This window comes from Stenella coeruleoalba (genome assembly GCF_951394435.1).
Source record: "Stenella coeruleoalba genome assembly, chromosome: 4".
Taxonomy (NCBI): domain Eukaryota; kingdom Metazoa; phylum Chordata; class Mammalia; order Artiodactyla; family Delphinidae; genus Stenella; species Stenella coeruleoalba.
In genome coordinates, this window is record NC_137149.1 from 139,599,423 (window position 1) to 139,617,960 (window position 18,538).

General features: G+C 34.6%; 1 protein-coding gene across 3 annotated transcripts in view; it reads right to left on the reverse strand.

Annotated features, from left to right (window-relative positions):
• Positions 1 to 6,229: 6,229 nt before the first annotated feature.
• Positions 6,230 to 18,538, reverse strand: part of CCSER1 (coiled-coil serine rich protein 1) — a 1,247,878-nt gene continuing 1,235,569 nt past the window's right edge. For 2 of the 3 annotated variants that reach the window (XM_079919695.1, XM_079919694.1), the window contains one exon: positions 6,230 to 9,598. In XM_079919695.1, coding sequence (XP_079775821.1) covers positions 9,113 to 9,598 — 486 coding nt within the window. In that variant the 3' untranslated portion in view covers positions 6,230 to 9,112. Of the gene's footprint in view, positions 9,599 to 13,813; positions 13,906 to 18,538 lie in introns of all 3 variants that reach the window. The other variant, XR_013828080.1, reaches the window with a different exon arrangement.

Genomic DNA, 18,538 nt, shown 5'->3' on the forward strand with positions numbered 1-18,538 from the left:
ACTCCATAACCAATACTCATAAGAGGCAGTGTTTTCTGTTCATCATAATATATTACCATTAGATATATTGGGAAAGTGTTTTATCACCTCCTGCAGTTGAACAGTTCAAGGACTATAAATATTTGAACCTATTCCTAATAATGTGATTAATTCCTTTCTAAAGTATTTGTACCCTCTCCTTTGAAAGATGAATATAATCATCTTTGGGACAAAAACAAATTGCATGTTTCCAGTGACTCCAATTTTATGTTTAATGTAATAGCATGGTTATCTTGATTCATGTAATAGGCTTATCTGTCATGTGAATGAGTTCATGTGAATGACTGTATTGGTTCCTGGACTTCACTATGAAAGATTCCTGTGGAAACCTCTACATTCAACCCTTATTTCTGAAAGTAGAGGTTGATGTAACTCTCACTGAATAATCAGATGTTGGGTTGTTTAAGTTGATCTTAAAATATTCTGCATCAACTTCTTGTGTTCTACTAATTCTTTTTATTGTCTTTCTGACTTTCTATTATAATTCAGGTAGATATTAAACGATTACTTTAATTTCAACAACAGGTAATAATATAATCTCATTAGCCAATGTCTATTCTTAGGCAGTTATAAATACTGGCTCTTCATTTTAGTTTCCACACACAAGACAGTCCTTCAGTACACTGTTGAAAATCTTTAAATTCAGTTTTTAGCAACATAGAAGTCTGCATATTAGCCATGTTTTCTTTACCAATAAATATTCTTATTTTAGAATTTAAATACAAAACAGTAATTATGGCTGGTGAGATAGTGCTACAGTTTTATCAAATTTACTCAAGTGATATTTGGATCTAAAAGCTATCAGGGCACACTTTTTTTTTAATAAATTTATTTTTGTCTGCGTTGGGTCTTTGTTGCTGTGCGCAGGGGCTACTCTTCATTGAGGTGAGCAGGCTTCTCATTGCAGTGGCTTCTCTTGTTGCGGAGCACAAGCTCTAGGTGCGCGGGCTTCAGTAGTTGTGGTGCGTGGGCTCAGCAGTTGTGACTTGTGGGCTCTAGAGCAGGCTCAGTAGTTGTGGCACATGGGCTTAGTTGCTCCACGGCATGTGGGATCTTCCCAGACCAGGGATTGAACCCATGTCCCCTGTATTGGCAGGTGGATTCTTCACCATTGCACCACCAGGGAAGTCCCCAGGACATACTTTTGAGCCATCTGTTCTGTGTGTAAAGATAAAACTCTTATCAGCCTCTGACCTAATGTATCCAGTTTAGACTCATTAATGTCAGCCATGTAGGTGAATTTCCAGGATGTGGTTATATTTCACTGTTCACCAGATTTCAAGACCGAGTTTACATGTATATCTCTCCTCTGTCCAGCTCTCCTTTTATAGAAAATAATAATGTAGAGTCCAAACTTACAGAATTAACCGAAACCCTAGCAATGAATCACAACGTGCAAAAGCATCTTCTAGCATCATCATTATTATTTTTTTGGTCATATGATTACCAGTGTATATAAGTAATGCTTTTAAGTGAAGCAATACTCTCTCCTCTTGTGAAATTAAGGGTATGGGGAAGACCTACAAATGAGGCTAAACAAAGTGCTCACTTGGCTAAATTATAATTAAGTTAACTTTCTGTGTAAAGGTTGGTTCTACTTTCATGGTCATCTTCTGAAATGTGATTTGATTTTCAAATTGTCCTTAAACCATGATATTTACTGTGTCACTTCTGTACATTTAATGCTGTAATGCCTGGTCTATTGATAATATCTCTACAAATGTCAAAGCATTTTTTATATTAGAGAAATAAGCGTAAAATGGAATGAGATATGTAAGAGCCATTTAAAGTAAGATTAAAATGAGACTTTGAAAAAATGTATAAAAACTATATACATCAATATTCCATTTTAAATGTTTTTAAATGACTGTTTTACAATTGAAATTTTAAAGAGAAATATCTGTATAATTCATCCACAAGAAAGTGCCGATTGATCTTAATCATAACCAAAGGGTTTGTAAGTGATTGCCAACAGAATTTAGAAGTGGAGGTTACACGTTTCCGTAAAGTCTTCAAAATGAGCCCTAAAATTTAGTACCTTCACTAATTTAACTAAAAATTACAGTGATTCTTGACATTCTTTATAGAAAATAGAGTTCAGAATCAAAGAGAAACTCTTCCTGTGGTCAGGAAAATTGATTGAATCTTAAACCATAAGGTCATATTACAAATAAATTATAAAATGTATCATACTGGTTTATTTCAGCTTTTTGAAATCATATTATATAAAGCATACACCAGAGGAGCACAATTTACTCTGAAGTTGTGAGGTTATAGAGAATATCTGCTGAGTTGAAACATAAAACGTTAAAGGTATGCTTTTAAGGCATTGCAACAGCATTTTAAGTGTACGTTCTTCCCTACTGGCTGTTAAGGATGCCAAATGGATACATATTCATGCACTGCTTCAAATTCTTGCGTAGCTCTTCTGAATCGTCCATCTTTCAGCCACTTTAGAAAACTGTGTGTGTGTGTGAGAGAGAGAGAGAGAGAATTTAGAATAATTTCATATTTTTTGTATTGTTACAAAACATAAAGTTTTATGAATTATAAAGTCAAAACAATCTAAGATATATTTTGAATTCTGCCCAGTTGTAAGAAATGAAGATAAAGAAATATAGTTCAGAATAAGAGAGTCCACACATGGATTAAAATGAAATGATAGCATCATATTCCCCCAGTGGTCTCTGTGATATTGTACTTTATTACCGTATATCGGAATGAAGAAAAAAGCATGGTGGCAAAGGATGTGGAAATAGAAGTCAACTAGCTGATGGAGTAAGTGGCTGATTTGCCTCTTCCCAATGAGCACGACTTCAAGAACCTAGAAATAAATCACACTGCTTTATGCTCAGTGTGAATACATGTGTAAACCAATCTATCACTAAGACAGGTTCAGAACAAATTAATGTCATAATAAAAGCAGTCAAGTAACACACAACGTATTTGTTGTTTTAAAATTTATTTTGCAGAGGGATTATGCATATTTTTCTAATCGTCATGCTTAAGTGTATCAATCTTTTCTCAGAATACTAGTCAAATGGTGAAATTTCCATTAAATAAAATCACTGTTCTTTGGGAAATTAAAAGCCTTGAAAGAAATTATACTATGGCATTCAATATTACTAAAAATTGTAATTTCTAGAGTAATTTGCTATTTATTATCTGTCTCACTAAATCATTAGTTTTAGAGAATAGAAAATATTACAAATGTTAATAATCTCAGACCCAAATATATTAGAATATGTTGAATAGTTCTTTTCCCCTTAATAGGATCTAGGTAAGTTAATATTCCAGTTCCCTTGCATTCCTGAAAACAAGACTTTGGAAGAGACAATTCATGGTGGGATTATATCTTATTTAGACATTAGTTAGGTATATATGATTAACTACAAAATAAAATGTATTTAAAAATTTAGAACAAATAAATTTCTATTTCCCATTTAATTTCAGTTCCTTCCAAATATTTAAGGAACTTTAAGTCAGTTGTAATTTTTGTCCCTAGATACAAATATCAATTTTGTAATTATCTTTTAAAAAAATGTATATAAGGCAACACAAACACATCAAATTCAATGATGTTTATATCAATATCCTCAGAAAATGAAGGCAAGAAATAGTAAGATAATCTGATAACTAGGTTATTTTTCACTTACTGTATGTTTTCCTTATGCTAGACACTTTATTGGCTCTCTACTTTAAAAAATACAGCATGCAATTATTTCTATTTTTCCCATTGCCTTCAAGGAAAGAAAATTAGGGTGTCAGATTTTCTAGAAGTAACCTTGAAATATATAGTAAGTGCTTTCCTCTCAGGATTCTATATTTATTGATCTAAACATCAATAATTGTTCTAAGAAAAGCTTTGGAATGAGTAGTTTTCTGGTTTGCTAAAATAGATCATTGCTCAGATTTTCTTTCCTAGCAATAGCAATAGAATTTTAAGAGGAGTATAGCAAATTGAGACAGCACATATTTGCTTGAATCACTCTGCCTCCTTGGGAGGAAGCCTAACTCTGGAGATAAGCATAGTATAAATGGAAAGATCAAGGGATATGAAATCCAGTTTAGTTAAACATACATGCTGTGTGTCCCTGGCAAATTACCTAACGTTTCTGATCTCATCTGTGAACTGAGTAAAACAATAGCAAACTTACTAGGATGAAAATGAATGCTATGGACTGGACATTTGTGTTCCCCCCAAACATATATTGAAGCCCTATCCCCAATGTGATGGAACATGGAAGTGGGGATTTTGGAAAGTAATTAGGTTTAGATGAGGGAGGGACCCCATGATGGGATTAGCAACCTTATAAGACCACAGCTTGTTTATTCTCTGCCATGTGAGAAAACAGAAGAACGAAGCTATCTAAACCAGGAACTGAATCAGCTGGCACCTTTATCTTAGACTTGCAGCTTATAGAGCTGTAGAAAATAACTGTCTATTGTTTAAGCCACCCACTCTGTGGTATTTTGTAACAGCAACCTGAGCTTAACAAAGCAATGGGGTAATGTCTGGAAAGGATGTTAAGATGTAGAAAATTCTTTTTCTTGAATTTTATGTTCAAGAGGAAAAGTATGTTTGTTAAAGTGGTGAAGTTAATGGGGCTAGATTGAAAGTTCTCTAAAAGGAACCATGATATCCCACTTCAAGATTAGTTAGGTAGATGAAACCCACTTTGTATTAGTAAGAATTTTCATTGCCTTAATTTCTATGGGAAAATTTTCAGGTCTGAAATAGGGTGAACTGCCTTCATCCTTTTCCATAGATAACACACCTGGAAAATGAGATCTCTGACATATTTTTGGGCTACACTACTTGGTACTGAGCAGGTGGGTTCTGAGCAAGATCAAATTTATTGTCAATAAATAGTTGGTGGATATGTTTGTGATTCTATTGGTGAAAGAACTTGGCACAGATTGAGATTTGAAAAATAAAAATTTGGCAATGCTAATGTATATTGTTAGAGAAGAGGGCTTTGTTTAGTTGGTTGATAGTTGGCTGTTTGCTCTTATACTACAGTGCAATTCAACTTTTTGTAAGAACCCAACTAGTTTATATTTTCTCAATTCAACTTTTTGTAAGAACGTAACTAGTTGATATTTTCTATCATCCCTGCCATGTGTATAGATATAGCCTAGTGTTGGCATGACAAAATTAGCACATGGAAAAAGAACAAGAAAAAAAGAGTTTAAATTCCAGGAGGAGTAAATTACCAAAGAAATATTATGTGTGAGTGAATTATTTCTTGGGGTAAAAAAAGAAAATATATAAAAGGATTTGATAATAAAGCCTAAATAGAGTCAAGTTCCAAAATGCAATCAAAATCCTTAGAATAAATGAATCAGTACTATATTTAAATGGATACATCACCAGGGAAAAGCCTCCGGCTGTGGGGAATGTGATTCAGGGATAAGAATGGCAATCACAGACAGCATCTCTACAGGCATCCCCCTTTCTTTTTCCACGTTGATCTACAGGTGATTTAATGGAGTTGTCAGTGCTGTTTTGAAGCACTTCCTACTTCTACAGGTATTTGGAATATAAAGTTCTAAAAGTGGAAAAGTAGAACAAAATTTAGACTATAAGACCATAGCCAGTATTCCAAGTTACCCACTACAGTGGGTTACTTACTACTTCTTAATAATGAGAAAGGTGATAATGAATGTCACCATTCAATAAACTGCTTCTGCTATTCATCAGCAACTAAGTTACTAAGAAAGGTCTTGGGAGGACGAGTGGAATATGATCATTTATCTTGATCATTTACCTTATCCTTAAATACATGATAATAAAAAGAAAATATTAACTCTTTTTAGGGGAAGTGTTATCTCTGTTAAACACACACAAGGTAATAAAATAAAATGTGAAAATTTCTTTGAATTCAGTTAATTACTTTGAATTCAGTAACACTCAGAAAATTAATGACAATAGGCTAGGTTGAAATCTTGGGAAATACAAGGTGTAAAACACAGGTCATAAACCCAGATTGCTTAAGAAAATCTTGGTAAACATTTTAAGTAAGTGTGGGCATGTCTACAAATGTTTATTGTTGACTAGTGGCTGGCTATTTTATTTATATCTCAATCAATAAATAATAAAAACAACTTGAATGATATGTGGCCCTAGGTCCTTACCCTGAGCATATTGATATTGGTAGATTCACACCTTTAGCACTGCAGCTACAGTTTCATGGTGTCATTTGCACAAAGACTATGGTGCTCCAAAGAAGAAAAAAAGAGTTTGGAGAGATAGTAATTTTGCTGTGACTCTGTTAGCATATAAAGTTATTTGAAAAAAAATCAATGACTTCATAGAAATACAGTTGCATGTTCCAATAATTACAAAAATGAGAACAGTTTATTTCAGGTGGAAACAGCTTTTCCTTAAGGAATATCTCTTCTTAAGTGTCCTTTAAAACACGTTCTAAATTCAGAAAAGAAGATTTGCAGCAGAAATTTTACAGAGTTACTTAGGCTTAGCTACACATACACATGCACAGAAGAAACAGGAAGGGAAAGAAAAGACAACTGCTTCCATCAGAAAAACAAGCACTTTTTCCCCCTGGTGTCATGTCTTTGGATATGTACCGCCTTGGAGAAATGTATAAATCATTTTTATACATGGAACTGTCTTAGAAAACTAGAGATTTTAGTACAAAGAAATCAATTTGCTGAAAGAATGCCCACATAAGTACTCTATATACACAAGAGGAACTTACAAAGAACCCCTGTTTTACAGTTACTGATGTATATTAGCATAGTGGGCTTACACCTTCTCCAGGCCTGAGTTACACTTAGTATTACAAATAATATTATAACAATGCTGAAAATACTGATACAAAACAGCTTTAAGATGATATTTCCAAAAAATACCCCTCCTTTTAAAATTGAACTGTTTAACCCAGGTTTTCTTTTTGAATGTTTCAGCTTTAAAAAAGATTTTTTCAAGAAAATACTAGCATTTAAAACATCTCTTAAAATGTCTATTAAATGACAGATTTTCTTAAATAGATTATTTTTTACAAAGTATAATTCAAAAGTCTATCTTCCAGGAAAGCAAAACTATAAGCTCCAAAAGTCCAAATCAAAAACATTATTTGTGATACATAGTTCTTCCATATCCTGGGAAAAAATCCTTGATTATTTGACCGTTCTGATTTATTTACAGACTTCAAATACTCTAGTAACACACACCAACTTTTAGGACAAATGAAGCTGAATACCACAATTAATAATCATAATTTTTCTATCATTTCTTAAATACCGTCCAGCCCAAAATGTCTGTCTGCATGAATATTATAACTTCTAAAGTATAGTGGGAATTTTAGATAGCAGTCTCATTAAGCGAAGCAAATTGCAGTGTGCATTATTCTCTTTTGGCAGAATTACAAACACACACAAAAAAGAAAACATTTGGCAAACATTTGTCTTGATGCACATGTGTTTTCCTTTGGAAAACCAAAATTACAAATCCAGCATATCCACTAAACTCTTTTATCAATTCTAATCGAAGTTTGAAAAGTGGTTAAAGTTTAATAGTTAAAGCTAGTGGGGGGATATCTAATGGCTTTTTCCCAAAGCATAGAGCTCAAATGCACTTTTGCTTTAGGAGATGCATTTCACACATAGCTTTAATTTAAGCAAGTTAGTCAGGTGCCATGCTAAAACTGCTATCTCAGTTTCCCTTTATTCATTTCATGGATTCTGTCAGAGAGCACAAGGGAAACAGATCATGCAGTAGGTATGACAATTTCAATTTGCATGGACTGTGCCTAATATGGATTCAGTTATTAGCTTTTATCTTCGTATAAGAAAGCTGCAGCCCTGATTCCTACTGGTCATTTTAAAATTATTTATTTCTATAGCTGCATACAGCTCTATGATTAATTAAACATAAAGGAATTATTTATCTCACGTGCACTTATGTATAAGACATATTAGGCCTTGTTTGTTAAAGAGAAATATTTGCCATCAAACGAGTGAAGTATTCCTGTTAGAGATTTATTTCTAAGATCAAACTGCCGAAGTTTACATATATTTTACTTTTTCCTCTAAATCTAGATGACTGAATAGTCAAAATAGTGTAAACTGGGCTACCAAGAAACTGACTTTCTCTTCCTCAATTCATAATGTAGAGTAATTGATGTGGGTTAATAATGTATATAAAGCAAAATTGGACATATATTTAAAAAAGAAGTGAAAAATTAAAAAATATAAGGAAAGTGAAGTAAAATAATTTTCTTAGAATGTTCTATTCCTCAAATTTTAAAAAAATATGGTGATATAACCATGACAGTGACTCAAAGAGTGTAGCATGTCATGTTTTACGCATCATTTGACAGAATTCAGGCAACATTACCACCTCACTGTGTTATGTCATAGTACTTCGACATCAATAGCAAAAACTAAAAGCAAATTGTTTCGAAGATCAGAGCTGTCATTCTCTGTTTGGCTAGCAATTACTCAGTCTGAAATCCTTTGTGAACTAGTGTGAACTAAACACTTAGAGGATAAAAGAAATACCATTTTCCCCCTTAATCGTATGGCAAGATAAGCTTGATTGTATGTAACAGAGAGACAAACGCATCTCTAGGTTATATGCAAGCAAGCTTCATTCTTCAAATAAATACACCACCAAATACAAGACTTTAAAATCCCTCTTTTCTCTCTCTAGTAACTATGTAATTTAAAATTCCTTACAATCGCTTTATCTATTCTGCACATCTATTTTCACAGTAACACCATTAAGTGAACAGAGTGCTATTTGATATTATCTTCTGAAATTTCAATGCATATCAGTGACTGATAAAAATAAAAGATAAATAAATTATGGCCTGTATATAAACCAGCAAGATGGTCTCATTTATTATACATATATATAATAAAGTCTCCAAAGCTATTAAACCTAATTCAATTAACATGCTTGAACCCTCATTCTAAAAAAAAAAAGTACTTTGTTTATAACTAAAAATAAAAAGTAATAAAAAATACATGAAAATTTAAACATGAGCTATGCACAAGAAACACTAACCGTCTTATCCTACCCAGAGACAGGAATGGGGTGATTTAATTACCCATCCTGCTGGCCTAGAGCCTGCAGCTCAGTTGTGTGTAAATTGTGATGGAGGAAAACATTCTTTCTGCTGTACATGTGTAAAGAGATTGGCCCTCTTGGCGGTTGTCCAAACCTGCCTGTAAAGGTTGAATGCTGTCGGGCCACAGCAGCTTGGTCCTTTGGTTTCTCTGAGAACGTGGAGAGCCCTTCGGTCTTAGCTATTGGTTTCAGAGAGTTCTGCCCTACAGTGCCCCGTAAATTCTGGGTGACCTCTGACGTGAGGGTTTCGTAAGTTCCTCTGGAGTGTTTGATAACTTCCACTAGTTCCTTGTCCTTCAAAAAATTGCTTAAACATAGACTGGAGAGCTGACAGGTCTTGCTTTTGTAGGGGCTTGTCTGGTCCGCTGCTGAGTATCTAAAACGGTCCTCGGTGGGAGTATGCATTGCTTTTCTGTCCCTTGTGCTGAGACTTTGGTTCACAATTCGATTTCGATATGTAGCCTGAGGTAAAGACATGGAAAAGAAAAGATGTCTTTAAAAGATACATTCATAGCACACACACCAACCAGAGTGTTGCTTTCGCATTTGTGTCCAAAACCATAAGTTTTCAACAAGGCTTAAAAAATATCAATAGAATTATTTTCTCTTTTCCATGAGATTATATTTACCAGTGCAATTCTACTGTAAAGAGTGGTTAAATGAATAACTTACTCTAAAAGGCATTTATTAACATACTTTTTTAAAGAGCAGTTTTAAGTTGGCAACAAAATTGAGAGGAAGGTACAGAAATTTCTCATAGACCTGCCTCCACACATTCATAACCTCCCTCATTATCAACATTACTCAACAGAAGGGTGTTACTTTTTACCCAGGATGAACCTATGCTGACACATCATAATTACCCAAAGTCCACAGCTTACCTCAGGGTTCACTCTTGGAGTTCTACATTCTGTGGGTTTGGACACACTTAATAATGACATTTATCCATTATTATATTGTCATACAGAGTATTTTCCCTACCCTAAAAATCCCCTGTGCTCGGCCTACTCATCTCTCCCCTCCTGTCCCCACCACTGGCAACTACTATCTCCATAGTTTTGCCTTTTCAGAGTGTCACAGAGTTGGACTCATACAGTATGTAGTATTTTCAGGTTGGCCTCTTTCACTTAGTAATATGCATTTCAGGTTTCTTGATGTCTTTTCATGGCTTGATAGCTCATTTCTTTTCAGAGTTGAATTAAAAGGCATTTTGAAATGTGTTTATCTAATTTCCTAAGTTTGAATTCTATAATTTTCTCTGAGAATACATATTTTAATAAGTAATGAACATCTATGTATGAATCTATACATTTTTGTTGGATTTAATATGCTATATTTACTTGAGTGTATGCTCAGAGAGTTTTAGAATGATCAATATCATGATTTGTATCAGCCAAGTGGTAACCTAGAAACTTAAGGAAGTAAAAAAGAAGTCACTCCAATGACCTACAGAGAACAGGGCACTTAAAAGAAATTTCAGCATTTAGACTTTTGGATGCACTTTATTAATCAAAATCAGGTCCATGAGTGTAGGCCCATCTGCTTTCTCACAAGAAGTTTATACTCTAATTACAGGAGCAAGACATAGCTTATTGAATCATGTTGTGGAGGAAGCAAAGATTACAAACTGGCACCAGAATTCCTCTTGAAGAGAGCACTGTCTTGGTTTAGAAAAATACATTGAGATAGAAACTAACTAGTTGGCTTATTGCTCTGGTGGCAAAAAATGAAGGATTTATTGTTGTTACAAAGAAGGAGGAAAAAAGGGAAGAGAAAGAGGTAAGAGAGAGGAGAATAGAGCACATGGCAGTAGGCTAGTACAAAATGTGCTGAAGGGCCAATGAAAATTTCTGTGTACCTGACATCTAAATGGCATAGTTTTTAAATACCCAACTTTTCATTGTTTGTTCCCTAGAAAACCATTTCTCCAAACCTGGTCTCTACTTTGAGCCCTAATTTACTTACCCGGCGTCATCACTTTGACTAATTAACATTCCTAATCTGACATAAAACAAAACCAAAAAAATAAACTTGATTTTGAGTCTGCAACCTATTCTTCCCCAAATACCCTCCTTCTCACTAATGGTACCACTATCAGGCCAACATCTATAAATCACCTTTGCTTTCTCTTTTTCCTCACATACCTTTAAATCAAGTCCTTGCTGATGTACTGCAAATAGGCAACCTCAAGTCGTCTACTTCTCCTATCTCCAATCTAAACCTCCTGACCCAATTCTCTGGTACATATTAAGCATTTGATAAATATTTGATGAAAAATAGCTTATCTGCTTGAGATAATATATTTATTGAGTGTGTATTATATGCCAAGCATTTTTCTAATGCCCTTATTTATCCCTCACAAGAGTCTCTTGAGGTAGCTTCTATCAGTCCCATTACACAGGCTAGAAAACAACACAGTGAGTTTGTACTCTACAGATAGTGTAAGATAGACAGTCTGTTTGATTAATCACTGATTCATTCTGCCTCCCAGTATTCCCATGGGAATATTTCTAAAACGTATCACATTTTTCTAAAATAAAGTACATGCAGAACCATACTGTAACTTAAATTGAGGCTTCAAGATTATCATTACTGAGATGAATATCCCCAATTTTCTGTAAAACTAAGTTCTGTTAGGGGATATCTTTAGGGTGTCTTTATACTCAGTGACTTCAGATTGAGATATTTTGCTAACCATGTGTTTTCTTTCTTTAAATTGTCTTAATGTCTGTAGTAAGCTGCCATTCTAGTTTTTAATTTGTGCTTACATATATCAGACCCTCTCCATTACTTCTAATTTGCCATTTTAACTCTTCCCTTGATTTGCAGTAGAGACAGTAAGGCTGGTTACCTGTTTGTATGAAAGAAGCATTGTATGACTTACAGAAGGTGTTTCAGGGACTTTCTTGGGAGTAAAAGAAATAGGCTAGGTATTTGGACCTACTTAGAAATGTGAGATTTTCTTTCCTTTTCTTCTTTGTGACTTTACTTCTATAAGATGCTTACTTAACTGTTGAATCAGTTATTGAAAGATCCTCAAACACTGTGCCTAATATCACATCCAAATGTCAGAAACATCATGGGTATAAAATACTCTGAGAAAAAAATTTGTTTCAGAACAGAAGAGCCATTGGTAAATTCATCTTGATAATAAACCTTTCTATTCTATTTATATACATGCTGCCTAGGAAAGCTGAGGAGATGAGTGGAAACTTCATTTCCATTACTTTAACATTAGATTTGGGGAAATGTTCATCATTTTCTTTATGCGATCATTTTAACCCTCCTGGGATATATTACATTAAATTGAATATAGTTTTAGTAAGACATATTGAAAGGGATCAAATGACTCAATCCCATAGGCAGACTCAGTGTTCTCTGGTATAACATCTGATCCTACAAGGTACATATGCATCTACTATAAAAGGAAACAAAGTGAAATGATCTATTTTTTTAAATGCATATTTAAATCACCCATTCCTGTTTGTTCAGCATAGTTTGCTTTTAACCTCTTAGACTTTTCCTTTTTGTTTTTAGTTCTTTGTGATGTTCATCATTAAGTCTAGGGCTCACAGTGTACATGGGTGACTGCATGGCACATGGGGCTAATGGCATGGATTTGGGGTCAGACAAATAAAGGTTCCTTTGCTGATTTGATAAATATTTATTGACCTCTACTGAGAGCAAGGTGCTACATTATGTGATAGGAAATAGTATTGTTCATAAGAGAACCAGCTCTTGCATTTAGGCAGCTTGAGGTCTAATGAGAGAATCACCCAGAATCAGACAATTTCTAGCTAAGTGACCATGGCAAGTTAATTACTCTTTCCAAATCTCCAATTTCCTCATCTGGGAAACAAAGATTTACATTCATACCTGTATCTACATACAGGATTATATTTAAGACTTAATGAACTGCTGTGTATAAAATGCCTAATATTATACCTGAAGTATAGTTATCTTGATGACAGCGACAATAAGTATAGTAACAAAATAAAGTGAATACACCTAGAAGTTTCTCTGATAGATGCTTGCTTCATCCTTTAGAAGTAAAACCACTTTGAATTCTTCTATCTCAACTTAAAAAAGCACAGTAATTTACTCCAGAATACTTGAGTAATTTTACATTTATTTTTATGGTTTGGTTCCCTAGAACAGATTCTGAGATAAATATTTGAGACAATAAACAAAAGTTTACTAGAGTGTATTCTCAAGTCAACACCCATGGGGTAATGAAGAAAGCAGTGTCTGTCAGAGGGAGAAGTTAAACTCTATGCAATTAAACTATCTATCTCAGATAATCACACAGGGAAATCGCAAGCTGGGATGACTCCTCAGAATTGTCCCCAAGTTAGGCAAGTGGTTGGGAGCCTTATACTCTTATATCAACAAGTTATTGGACATTGGCAATATCTGGGAAGGGGGTGTAACCATGAATGAACAGGCTTTTTTTTTTGTAAAGGAACTTACTTGAATGCTATTAGCTGCCAACTTTTTTACCAACTGGGAAAATGAAGGCTTTAGTTGTGAAAATGTGTGTGTGAGTGTATGTGTGTGTGATTGGAGTGGGGGAGGAGAGAACTGGGGAGCACACCACAGCATCCACTACACTCATTATCCTACTTATGTACCTAATACATTAGGGGATAATTTGGCATAATGGAAAGAACACTGAACCTTGGGCGAAAGACTCTAATCTTGTCTGTGCTGCTATCAAACTGTGTGAACTTTGATGAAGAAATTAATTTCTCTGGGCTTCATTTATGAGCCTATTGAAAGAGATGAGAAAAATAGAAGATAAAAATTAGATCTTGAAGAAACTCTAACATTTATTCAATTATCTTCCAGTTCTAAAAGTCTACATTTAAATATGTACTTAATTCTATATAGACAAATATAGGAAAGATACCTCTGATTCAAAATATAAAAATATATTTTTGCATATATATATATACACACACACAAAATTTGTATTTGGTTGCAGTAGTCCAGAGGGAAATAAGTTTTTCATCATGCTGCTAATTGATGTTAATTCCTTCTGAAGCTCTTGACATCACTTCCCCAGAGGGAACTTTCAGTGCATATACCTAGCCACATCTTTCTTAAAGCTGGAATTAAATTTCCACAAACTAATATAATTATGTTAGTTTTTAGACAATTGAGTTGTCAAACAGTTATTTTTTTTTATTTTTTATAAATTAATTAATTTATTTTTGGCTGTGTTGGGTCTTCGTTTCTGTGCGAGGGCTTTCTCTAGTTGCGGCAAGCGGGAGCCACTCTTCACTGCGGTGTGTGGGCCTTTCACTGTCGCGGCCTCTCGTTGCGGGGCACAGGCTCCAGATGCGCAGGCTCAGTAGTTGTGGCTTGCAGGCTCGAGACGCGCAGGCTCAGTAGTGGTGGCTCACAGGCCTAGTTGCTCCACGGCATCTGGGATCTTCCCAGACCAGGGTTCAAACCCGTGTCCCCTGCACTGGCAGGCAGATTCTCAACCACTGTGCCACCAGGGAAGCCCCTCAAACAGTTATTTTATTACCTATCCTTTGGGTTCCTAGTAGAAGATGAATGGATGGCAAATTTAGTGATTAATCACTCAAAACTGAAGATTATAATAAAATCAGTTCTTTACTTCCCTATAATTATTTTTCCTCTCATTTCTTCACTGGAGTATATAATCTGCATTTCATTGAATTCAGGATGAACAATTTTAAAACACATTATTATTTTACATACCACTATGAAGGAAAAAACAAACAAAACTTATGATGCTAATTAAAAACAGGGCTTCCCTGGTGGCGCAGTCGTTGGGAATCTGCCTGCTAATGCAGGGGACACGGGTTCGAGCCCTGGTCTGGGAGGATCCCACATGCCGCGGAGCAACTAGGCCCGTTAGCCACAACTGCTGAGCCTGCACGTCTGGAGCCTGTGCTCCGCAATAAGAGAGGCCGCGATAGTGAGAGGCCCGCGCACCGCGATGAAGAGTGGCCCTCGTTCGCCACAACTAGAGAAAGCCCTTGCACAGAAACGAAGACCCAACACAGCCAAAATAAATAAATAAACTCCTACCCCCAACATCTTCTAAAACAAACAAAAACAAATAAAAACCACATTCCTTCCTTACCAGTGGTGTGACCCATTCATCAGTCACACCAGCCTCTCATTCAAATTTCTTCTGTCTTCACTTCCCTTTCTTAGGTTTGATAGTATTTTTGCATTTGTCTCAATGATACAGCTTCATGTACGTGTGAGTATATTCCTTCTTTTGATTTCATAAAGCATTTGGTTTTTAATTTAGAAGAGAGTATGGAATTGAAGGCAATGCAAGTACAAATTTTTTTCATTAATATCAAAGTTATACTCTTTCTTTCTTTCCATGGCTTTCCATATACAAAATAACATTTGCTATAATACCAAATCATAGTAAAAGCTTTTTGAAAATATTCTTATTGGTAACTCACCACATGTAGTGCTAATACTGCATATAACTCAATCGAAGAAAGGACAATATGAAATTATGATAAAATCCACACAGAGCAATGTAAAAACACTGCAACTGCAACACAGTTGAAAACATTGATTGTAAGATTTATCCTGATTTTAGGGGTTTTATTACATTTAAAAATTGTCTTATAGCTGATGCAAAGAATATATACAGTAATCAGGCCAATGTGCATAGCCCAATTTTCATTAAGGCAGGGTGACATGATAGAATTAATGAGGAGGGGAGCAATGTTTCAGTCACTGTTTAATGAATTTCATAATGTTTTTCTGAACTTTATTTCACGTGTGTGAACTACACTGGGAATTGCCAAAAATGTTATCAGGCAACAACTTCCTAGTTTCTTATATAGATTAAAAGTTAGCACATGATTGGTTATTTTATTTGATTTTAAGATATATTTTTCTGCAAATGTTCTCCACTTAACCAAAAACAGTATTGTTTTACAACTAGAATTGTTCCTAAAGGAAAAGAAATACTTGAAGCAATTTCCAATAGCTAGTAGAAAAAAAATGGTATTACATTAGAAAAATGGCTAATATTAAATAGTATTTTAACAAATTATAAAGATTACTGAAAATAACATTATAATTTGAATTTAAATAAGAGATGTATATGAAATTATGTTAAAGTGAGCCAGAATTATCAGGAGAAGCTAAGTAGTAACTCTTGGGTAATTCATACTGAGAAGAAACATGCCTCCTGAGTAAGGTTTATGGTTTCTTACTAACGAGACTCTAGATCAAGTAAGTAGAACATAAAATGCAGAATACTGTATGTTTTATGTTCAAGAATAGACACTTTGACCCATACTTACTTCCACACCCAAGCCAACTAAAATAGAAGTTTCATAAGGGCAGGGACATTGCCTGTCTTGTTTAACGCTGGATCCACTCCTCCCAATAGTACCTGGCATTTACCAGTAGCTCCTTAATATTTATAAATTAGTCCAGAGAAGAATCTACTACCATGTTTTTTACCCTTACTGATATAGCTTATCTAATATGAAATGTTCTTTCTCTAGACATTTTTATCTCATTGATGAGTTGATTACTTTGATCTATATGGATTGATATACTACCTGGATCTTTTTTTTTTCACACACACACACACACACACACACACACACACACACTGTATTTTATTTTTACAAGAGAGAAATAGACTGACACCAAGCATTGTAAATGCATGGCCACAACAAAAGCAACAATGATTGCAATTACCAAACACGAAACACACTCACACTATGTCATAATATTGACATTCAGTCCAGTAATCCTCCACTGTAACAGCTCCTTTACTTTGCAGTGAAAATTGATTTGTACATTTTTTGCCTCTGAGTACTTGTGGGATTTTTTTTTGTTTTTCAAACAGAAAGTCACAAAAATTATAATCATCCTCATCAGTTCACTCAGTCCCATGTAATTAATTTTTTTTATCTTGATCTTTTGTTAGCACTTTTATGAATTCATCAGTTTTCCATTAGAGTTCTGAAAATGCTTATTCATTCAGTTCAGCAGTATAGTCAGTTACCAGAAACCTGTACTTCTCAGAGTCTTTTCCATGAATTCCTTGAAGATGAAACCCTTTTATAGGAACATATTTGCAAAAGCATCAGAGTACACCGAGGACTGTCTGTAAATGACAAAAGACTTAAAAATGACCACAGTTAAAGATTGATGAAAGTTCATAATGTAATTGACAAGGAAATTTAGTTATTTCTGAGATATACATTTAAAGTAATAACTAGAATTATGACTTACAACATTATACCAGAACATATAAGATTTTTAGAAATTTCATGTAATGTCGGAAACATTTATATTAACATATTTCCATACAAATAACCCAAAGGAAGTTTTTTTGTTTGTTTGATGACTAATAAGAACACCGCAGTATAAAAAAACAATTTTATACATATCAGTGTATACATGTCAATCCCAATTGCCCAATTCAGCAAACCATCATCCCCACCCCACCGCAGTTTTCCCACTTTGGTGTCCATACATTTGTTCCCTACATCTGTCTCAACTTCTGCCCTACAAACTGGTTCATCTGTACCATTTTTCTAGGTTCCACATACATGCGTTAATATATGATATTTGTTATTCTCTTTCTGACTTACTTCACTCTGTATGACAGACTCTAGGTCCATCCACCTCACTACAAATAACTCAATTTTGTTTCTTTTTATGGCTGAGTAATATTCCATTGTATATATGTGCCACATCTTCTTTATCCATTCATCCGATGATGGACACTTAGGTTGCTTCCATCTCCTGGCTATTGTAAATAGTGCTACAATGAACATTGGGGTGCATGTGTCTTTTTGAATTATGGTTTTCTCTGGGTATATGCCCAGTAGTTGGATTGCTGGATCATATGGTAATTCTGTTTTTAGTTTTTTAAGGACTCTCCATACTGTTGTCCATAGTGGCTGTATCAATTTACATTTCCACCAGCAGTGCAAAAGGGTTCATTTTCTCCACATCCTCTCAAGCAATTGTTTGTAGATTTTCTGATGATGCCCATTCTAACTGGTGTGAGGTGATACCTCATTGTAGTTTTGATTTGCATTTCTCTAATAATTAGTGATGTTGAGCAGCTTTTCATGTGCTTCTTGGCCATCTGTATGTCTTCTTTGGAGAAATGTCTATTCAGGTCTTCTGCCCATTTTTGGATTGGGTTGTTTGTTTCTTTAACATTGAGCTGCATGATCTGTTTATATATTTGGAGATTAATCCTTGTCCACTGATTCGTTTGCAAATATTTTCTCCCATTCTGAGAGCTGTCTTTTCATCTTGTTTATGGTTTCCTTTGCTGTTCAAAAGCTTTGATGTTTCATTAGGTCTCATTTGTTTATTTTTGTTTTTATTTCCATTACTCTAGGAGGTGGATCAAAAAAG